The 9,292-nt window shown below is 36.1% G+C and overlaps 1 protein-coding gene across 8 annotated transcripts; it reads right to left on the minus strand.

Annotated features, from left to right (window-relative positions):
• LOC107612937 (E3 ubiquitin ligase PQT3-like) lies at positions 746 to 8,283 on the minus strand. Of its 8 annotated transcripts, none has more exons than XM_021109600.1 (16): positions 8,074 to 8,188; positions 7,767 to 7,948; positions 6,974 to 7,070; positions 6,677 to 6,761; positions 6,433 to 6,599; positions 6,021 to 6,097; positions 5,864 to 5,920; positions 5,593 to 5,749; positions 5,360 to 5,511; positions 5,001 to 5,165; positions 4,595 to 4,897; positions 4,456 to 4,518; positions 4,009 to 4,258; positions 3,806 to 3,928; positions 2,666 to 2,738; positions 748 to 1,469 (listed from the first exon to the last, which is right to left on the minus strand). In XM_021109600.1, exons 2-16 carry the CDS (start codon positions 7,930 to 7,932, stop codon positions 882 to 884), a joined length of 2,523 nt encoding a protein of 840 aa, XP_020965259.1. In that variant the 5' UTR covers positions 7,933 to 7,948; positions 8,074 to 8,188; the 3' UTR covers positions 748 to 881. The 8 variants fall into 8 exon arrangements, with proteins under 8 accessions (XP_020965263.1, XP_020965259.1, XP_020965258.1 ...); XM_021109599.1 differs by having other exon boundaries at positions 8,069 to 8,188; XM_021109604.1 differs by lacking the exons at positions 7,767 to 7,948; positions 8,074 to 8,188 and adding an exon at positions 7,439 to 7,460 and having other exon boundaries at positions 746 to 1,469.

Consider the following 9,292-nt stretch of genomic DNA (forward strand, 5'->3'; position numbering starts at 1 on the left):
TTTATTTACGTAGGACCGATTTTATTAGTTCAACCTATAATTTATCGGTTGAATCAATAAACCAGTAAACAAATAATCTTAGTGGTTTGATCACCGGTTCGGTTCTTACAACTATGTATTTTTTGACACTTGATTGAAAGTAGTTTCTACAAATTTTATGACCAAAACTGAGAATAAATTCATTAATGGGAATAAATTCATTAATGGCTCGAATTGCCAATGGGAATAAATTCATTAATGGCTCGAATTGCCGCACGAGCACAAAATATACATATACATTGACGCATTTTACATTTGTTTTTTATTTTTACCTATCATATCATACACAACACAATAAAATAGCAAACATTAACTACGCAATAATTTCTTTGGCATTGCCATCAACATAATTGTGAATTAGAATTTTGTTATTATTCACCACATACAAAAACACTATAACAGAGATGAAGTAGAAAAACCAATTTCTAATGATATTACGTGAGAAAAACCAATTTCTAATGATATTACGTGAGAAAAACCGAATGCTAAAAGTGTTAGAAAAATAAAACTAATAAAAAACAAATAAAGAATCAATTGCCTAGTCGATTATAATCTTAATGATTAGATTATGTAAAATCAACATTCAATAATAAAAAATATTTATCATCATTATTTTCATATCTATTTCTTGTGTAAAAAAAATTATATTTTTTGAATTATTTATCCAAATCGCTACAACTTTAAAATAAGTATTTCTATAACTAAATCCAAACACAAAATAACTTATTTATAAGCTGCTATTAATAAAAGTCCTTGTACTTTAAACTCTTCTTCCGAAAAAACTTATTTAAGTTATTTATCCAAACTGGACCTAAATAGAAAATGAAGAGCTGCGTTTTGGTCTAGGTAGACAACTTGTGCCTTGATGGCCTCCGTTTGAAATGCCGCTCGTCATCACTAGACTCGTATTCAGAAATCGTGCTGCTCTTCCTGCCTTCATAGTAGCCTTTCGGTGCTGCCTTGAGATGCGCTGAAGATGTGGCAGGGGGACCAGCTGAAGCAGCTTCAGTTGTGGGAAAGGCAGATATCTTCCTCTTCTTGGTCATCTCTTCCTCAGCGGGGAAGCTTATGCGGGAGAAAACACTGGCCTTCTGCTTGCGGTCTGCAGCTGCAGCTGCAGCTGCAGATGATGGTGCAGTTGAGGAGGTTTTGGTCACTGGTTCAGATGACATCCGGGAAGAGGATTCTGACCGGTGGTGGCGATGGTGGTGATGGCCTCTTTCTCGATCACGGTGGTCCCTCTGGTCACGATCATGATCATGGTCACGTTCACATTCCCGTTCCCGTTCGACATGATAGTCAGCTTTTCTCTTGATAGGACGTGGAGGCTCCACCTCTCGTGGAGACCGATCAGGTGACACACGTTCTGCACGGTGACGATGGGGTTGGGGATGGTGGTACTCACTACTTGGAGGTGCTGGAAGTGATTTCTGCATTAAAAAAAGAAACAAAAATTATTGTTTGAAACATGTTCGGTTTTAGTTTTTTTTAATTATTATTATTATTTTGACATTCCTCATATCTCTGACATGACAAGAATGACAAATAACACATTTAACTGCCATAAAACAGACTAACAATATACTAACCCAAATTTGTTTGTTTTATGTTCGAAAAATAAATAATGCAGTACAGACCATGTATTAGTTATTAAAACCATATAGACAAAAATTAGGAATGTTAAATTTTAATCACTATACCCTGCCCTCATTAGTGGACAACAATTATGAACAGAACCCTTACAACCAGGATAAAAGGCACAAATCTAAAGGTATCATGGGTCAAAGAATATCGAAAAACAATAGTCCATAAATGATCACTAAAGAGACTCTGAATCCAGAGAGAGCATATAAATTTAATCACATTACTGTTACCATCCAAGTGCAGCAATGCAACTCTAATCTATTTATACCAATTCCCTTTTAATCAACTTTAAACCAACCGGTGGCTGTTGATTAGAGATATATGGTTTTGAGTGGGCACTGCTCCCTCAACCATATATGACCAACAAGAATAGTATGTAGAACAAGCAAGACTAACTGCTAGGCTGTGTTTGTTTTCAGGGACAAGACACTGAGACAGGAACACGGAGATATAAAATTGTGTTTGACAAATAAGATATGAACAGAGATATTGTGTCCAGGGACACTGAATTAGTGTATTTGTGTCCATCCTGACAGGAAGGACATAGAGACACTAACAAAGGACACAATTTATTTTTTATTTTTCTTTTATTATTCTTGTTAATTTTTTGTAATTATATTTTTTATTATTATATTTTTTTTCTCAAATTTTTTTAATGAAAAAAAATGAGAATAAATTGTATTTTTAAAATTTGTTCTAGTTTATCATCAAACAAAATATAAGAACATAAAATTGTGTCTCCGTCTTTTATGTTTTATTCTTAGTGTCTTGTCTTGTCCTTTTCTCAGAAACAAACGCACCCCTAAAGACTACTATCATCATTTAAGAAGCCAAAACAGTGAATGGCATCATCTAAAGCAATTACTGTTCAAGCTCAAGGTTCAAGTTTCTACCAAAATTTAGTGGGAAAAACCTAGAAAGGTAAATGATGCATACAAGTCCACAGATAAATAAAGGCAAAGTAAGAGAACAAAAAGCATACAGTTTTTGATTTCATAGGAACATCCCCAATACTGCTCGCTTCCCTACCAAAGTCTCGATCTTTGGAGAAATCCCTATTTCATTAAAGAAACAAACTCATTAACAATGATAAACAAACTACAGAAATACCTCGAAAATAACCCACATAAAATTACAAGCAACAAGAACCACAATAACATTGGAAATTTTGGCAACAAAAAATTCATCAGGCAACGTCAATAAAAAATAGATTATCTTGTAAACCAAAGCTATTGCTAAGATTAACATGCGACCCTTGTCCTTTATTAACCCAAGAAAAAGGATAGCCGTACCGCTACAAATCTTAATTATTAGAAAGTAAAATTATGTTAAATCGTAAACAAAACACAGTCAAAATACAGAAGAAATATGCAAAAGATCACATAGACGAGCAATCATGTCTAAAACAGTTATAACCCAGTGGTAACAGACACTTCACTTTTAAGTTTAAATTCCATATATATATATATATATTGAATGACATAGGTGTCAGTTTAAATAAAGTTAACAGTGATCATAACTATTTGTCTCTTCATTGCATAATCTAATTCATTTTTTGGAATATATCCAATGGCATAAATCCCTTATCTAGAACTTCCGCCCTATTTAGAATTTCATTGCTTAGGTTTTTTCCCCTTCATTTTGAGAGTTCCAACAATTATTGAATTCATCATAGAAGATTTTTTCTCTTGTTAAAGAGTCTATTCTTTTTCCAACATTTTTAGAGAAGTCGACAAATTAGGTGGCGCGCATAACTATTTATAGGATATATATTTTTCGATCCAACTATTGGATCACACTAACAAATAATAAAGATCATCTATAACACATTTTACCAAAACCAAACATTAACAAACATGTAATTCAAGACCTCTTTATCTATGTATATTTTGAACAAACATATTACATTATTTTCAAATGCATAAAAGATATAACAAATGATTTTAGATTGACAAAATGTTTTTAAGATGATCTATAATATATAAGTTTCTAATCCAATGGTTGATTTTTTTCAAAAATTACACGAATAAAAAGTTGAACAGTGAATATTTACTTAGATCAACACTGGTGTCAATTATATATATATAAAATGAATCGCCATCCAAGAGTAATTCTGTTTTACCTATCAATCCGTTTCTCATTTTCACGCTTTCTCCAACGATCAGCTTTCCGAGCTTCAAACTCCTCTCTACTCATAACTGGAGGTGGAACATTCATCCCCATGCCATACTCAGCAGCAAGATCCCTAAACAATAATTTAGCTTTCTAAAATAGTAATTATCTAAATATGCAAGACAAATTTTGATAATCAAAAAAGGTACATACCTATGAGGTGGAACAACAGGCATCATGTAACCCTGCATGCCAAATGGATCATGAGGCAGACCACCTGCAAATGGCATGTCCAAGGGGCCCAGGCCATAACCCATCATTTGCATCGGGCCACCATATGGTCCCATAAATCCTTCCATACAAGGTTGCATGCCATTCCAGTATGAATTGTAACCAGGTGCTGGGCCCATTGGCATCATGTAGCTCTCAGCCCCAAGGTCGTGTGGGGTTTTCCACTGAAAATCTGCAAGAGAAAAATAATTTGACATTGTTACAAATAACATAAATAGAGGTTAAAAAAAAGACCTCTGTATTGTACTCCTCCCCCGAATGTTCAAGCAGCAATTCGGTTTGCAAAGTTTAATATAAAGGAGAAGTTACAGATACGTGTCCAGATTTGAACATAAATATATAGATTCGAATGCAGAAGAGTAGATTTACCATTTGCAGGCAAACGGACTTTCTTCCTTTTTTTCTTCTTTCCTGCAAAGTTGAAAGTTGAAACTACAAATGAGATTGTCATCGAAGAAAATAAATTATTACATGTCTTACACACGATGACATGAGCAATCTACATTACCTGCCTCAGCAGGAACCATTTTTTGCTGGACTTCCTCCTCAACCAACTGAGCACTCCCTTGTGAGGCTGGTTCCTTTACACTCATCGACTCATGTGTAGCTTCACTTACATCAGGCATTCTGGGCTTCACTTGCTCTGATGTTTGCAATGGAGCTGGAGCAGAAACTGTTTTTCTATCATCAACAGTTTCTGGTACATGTGTCATTCCTTCATGAACAAGTGAAACCTTTGGTTCTCCCTTAGATGCAGCCGATGAGGTTGGAGATGGAAGCTTCAGTTGTGGACAACGAGCAGACTCCATATCTAGAAAGGAGGAGAAAACAATTGCAATTTGCATGTTAGTTTCAATAAATTTTTAACCAAATAAAGTCCACGTAAGAGTCACATGATAAATAGTTTCAATAACCTTGAACTTGAAAGGTGCTCCCAGCGTTTTCAGCACTGCTATTGCCTGACTCCAATATACGATTAATAGTATCTCTTAGGGTCTTATTTGGTAAAAGATCATCTGCAAGAATATTTGTTGCACCACATATGCACATGGACTTGGAGATAATATAGTCCCTAATACCTGAAAAGAATTTTCAGAATGATATTTACAAAACTTCATCTGAGATGTTTGTACATCGGGAAGAAATGCTGAGGAGAGATTATATCATCTAAAGCATTCTTTACTTGCTTAATGAAGAATTATAAGCTTAAAAACGTAAGTATTTACTCAAATTCTAAGAACCAGGACTTCTTCAGGAAGACGAAGAAACATACATTTGTCACAAAAGCTTTTAAAACAGCACTTGCTTGTCAGCACAGCATCTTTCATCACATCATTGCACAAGGGGCAGTGGAGCTCAGGTGGTAGATCCCCAACAGAACGTGTGGTTGAAGGTAAACCTTCTATTTCTTTCTCAAAAGCAGCCCTGTTTAGCAGGATTAGGTGAGAAATACAATATTAGTCCTACATATGACAGAATGGAGAAGAAGAACCAACATGTACTCACTCATTTGGCTTCAATACAGCTACTGAACCATTTGGTAGTGCATAGGAACCTTGTGGGTTCACCATCAGCATGGATCTCGGAATACCAGTAGGTTGTTTAACTCTCTTGATGTCATAATTTGGATCACCGTTTGTAGGGCAGTGCTGAATAAAATGGCCTACAAAAAAAGTTTAATAAGTAAGCTAAGCATAACCGACAATGCCATCCAGCAATTTAAGCAGATTTAGAGCCCCTTTTTTCTCCCTGATAATAATAAGAGTCTAGGAAATACCAGGAACCTTGCACCTGTGACATACATAGCCTTGGGGAGGTGTTTTCCGCTCCAGTCCTGCTCAGTAAGTGAATAAGCATTAGAACAGCAATATCAAAATCTGTATTCAAAGCAGGCAGTGACTCAAACTTGTATAGAATAGGAAGAGGAGACTCACCAAAACCACGACCACCCCCCATCCGTCCACCCATACCTCTTCCAAAACCTCTACCAGCACCAAAGTCCGATCCTTGACTGCATGCCAAAAGGAAACTTTAGATATGGCAAAGTCTAGAGTGACAATGATTTCACCAAAACAAAGCACATTTGGTATGTGAAATGAAATTTTCTGCAGAAATCCTTATGCAGGAATGATGGTAAATAAGAAACAACTGCTCCTCTAGTACAGGTGCTGATTTCAGAATGAGCAATCCTTTCCACCAGAGATTATTGACCATATTATTGCAGGTGAAAAAGAATACGAAGTTACTTATTAGTAATTCATATTCATATTTACAGTCATCATCCCTTTTTATGCTGATTCCAAGAATAAAGAAAGACAACTAAAGGAAAGTAGATAGTTTACTCACCGTTGCCAATCCAAGGCAGGAGTATCAATCAAAGCCTTTATCTTACTTTCTTCATCAGCTTTGTTGGTTGGAGGAGCTTCAGGAATCAAGTTGCTTGATTGAATGGGTGGTACATCAGGAATTGCATACAAATCATTTCCAAATTCATCCCAATCTGAATCTTCTGGCTGTCATATTATGAGAAGGTAAATAAAATAGGAATGAAGTGGAATTGTTTATTAAATAAAAGCAAAAAGGGACTTACATATTTTACAGCAGATGCATCTTCAGCTGGTAAGCTGCTGTTTTCTGGTTCGGCTTCCATAGCCATATTTTCCACCTTTTTTTGCCTGCAAAAGCCAAGAAAAGTAGCAACTCAACACAGAATTTTTCTCACAAATCAAAAGGGTAGTTTCTTGGGAAAACTGTGTGACTACAACGTGAAGTATCAAGATGAGAATAGCAAGCCCATGACTGCCCATTTCAAGAACCAACATGCATGATGCATGACAATAGTCCAAAAACCAACAACAGTAATAAGATTAAAGGTTAGAGATAATACTCTAGTTCAGTAACAATTGGTAAACGTGGCCGACCAGGAACCCGACGAATTAACACTGAGGTATTTTTAGGAATCAGCATTGCTTCATCAAGATATTCTGAAATTCCAAAGAGACAGAGCAGCTATAAAACACTGAATATGCCATTCATCAAGGCAATTATATATATTAACTACCATGCTCCAAATCCTGCAAGGTTTGGGCGCTTGTAATTCCTACAACTAGCTTACAACCTCACTGGAACTCAAATTCTCAACACCCTGGCCTACATTCTAAGCATTTTAACTTTGAGGATTTCCTTTTCTCTCGTTGTCTTTTTGTTTGATTTTTGCAATAGAAGAGGTGGAGGCTAATGTTAGTCAAATAAAAAACACTACAAAAACCAAGAATTTCATCGTAAAGTGATTCTCATGTACTGACAGTGTAATCTTATATATTTATTAACCAATAGAATTCATGAGAATTGCCTATTTAACTGTCAATCACAACACAACAATTCCCTGATTTTTATTGGACATCAGTGTAAAACAACACTGTCAGTGCATGAAAATAAAACATCAAACTCAACTTCAACACCATGAACTCCTGAAAGCCAAGACTAGCAAAAATGTTTACTTTGAGAGGAACATGATAAACAGAGAGTTTAACCACGAAAGCCCTTCTCAAAGGCAAAGAGAATGCAATAGTTCCATATTTTAATTTTACAATTAACCCCCCAAACTCATGGTATCGCCACCCAAACAGCTATCTGAATGAGAATAACAATAGTTTTAATTAAAAAGTCTCAGAACCAACCTTCATTGGTCTGGGCGTTGGTTACCACGAGATCAAAATCAGTACCCCTGCCTAAATGCTTGGATTCAAATATTTTTTCTTTCAATGTACCAACAGAGATGAAAGGACCGTCCATGGGAATTGAATCATAATCTCTTGCACTCTTAAATTTATAATACACCGCCATGGTATATTTATTCTTTCTATTTTAAAAAAAATTAAGATCAATGATAACAAAAATAAACGATGAATTAAAAGGGCCTATGAAATTCCAAAACTAGAATGGCCCTTGATAATAAAGAAATCAAAACAAAACACAGTACAATACTATATCCAAAGCTCTATTTCTTTTTTCTTCTTTTCTCTGTTTTTGTCCTCCACTTGCAAATTACTAGGGTTAAGATCGATCAAATCAAACCCACAAGGCCGAGGCTGAGGCTGAGAGCACCAACACTACTAGAATTCTCTTCTGCCAGCAAAAATCAACGCGGAATCTTGAACTTCTTCACAAAATTCCGTTACGCATTCAGAATCTCCGCTAATTCAGATTCCGTTGCCGCTGCTCTCAATGAAAACCATCACAAATCAGAGTATTCCGAATACGACCGATCCAAGAGAAGAATCTCCGTCGAAGCCCTCTATGGAAACAGAAACCACCGTGGCACCGGCACAGCGACAGTTAGGAGCTGAGCGATGCAATCGTCGAATCGATAGCAGGAAGAACAGCAACAATTTCCGACGGTCGCGCTTCGACAACCGACCCAAGTCGGGGAAGAACGTGAAGGAGGCGAAACTGCTAACTCGGATTTGGACGAGCCTCTGCGATCGAAACTCTCGAATGAGAGAATCACGAACAACTTCGCGTGCGGTTGCAGAGCTGGAATCGGAGATCGATGGTGGAGGATTGAAGGAGAAAAATCAGTGGTTAGAGAGATTGGAACAGCTTGGAAAAGGGGAAGGGGAGAATGATTAATTAGGGTTAGGGTTGGGAAAGGTTTGGCTTTGGGGTGTGGAAAGAGAAGAGCATAATCAAGTGTAGAAAGAATGCAAGGAGACGAAAGAAAAGCAATTTGGGATGGAAATTTTGGGGATTTCTGAGACAAAGGCCGAGAAATCGCGTGGCTTGAATTTGAGGTTAGAGAAAATTGTTTTATTATTATAGTATAGTACGCTCTTTCCGTCTATCCACTCTAACATGGACTATGGAATGGATCCTCTAATTTATAGTATAGGAAGCGGTTCTGGTATGCGGTGTACGAAGCAGAACGTGATGTTCCATTAATATCGGTCCACAGAGATATGATATAAATTATGTGAATGGTCAAGATTGTGATACGGTATTTTGAGTGTACAAGAAGATTAGAAGCTCACGATAAGTTTGCAAGAAGTTTATTATAATTTATTTTGATATAGCAAACATAAATTATTTTAACACAAATTTATTTTTTATCAAAATCAAGTTTACAAAATTAATTCTATACAAACTCCTATTTATAAACTGTAATCCAAACACATATTTAATAGTTAAGAGGTAGAATTCTGCTAAG

Source organism: Arachis ipaensis, chromosome B08 (assembly GCF_000816755.2).
Source record: "Arachis ipaensis cultivar K30076 chromosome B08, Araip1.1, whole genome shotgun sequence".
NCBI lineage: Eukaryota > Viridiplantae > Streptophyta > Magnoliopsida > Fabales > Fabaceae > Arachis > Arachis ipaensis.

Bases quoted from the DNA above. Each gene is read 5' to 3' on its own strand.
- LOC107612937 (XM_021109600.1), bottom strand. From the start codon at position 7,932: ATGGCGGTGTATTATAAATTTAAGAGTGCAAGAGATTATGATTCAATT. The intron at 7,071-7,766 runs GTTGGTTCTGAG...TTGGAATTTCAG, and splicing joins CAACGCCCAGACCAATGAAG to AATATCTTGATGAAGCAATG. The intron at 1,470-2,665 runs GTATGCTTTTTG...TTTTTAATGCAG, and splicing joins TTCCTATGAAATCAAAAACT to AAATCACTTCCAGCACCTCC.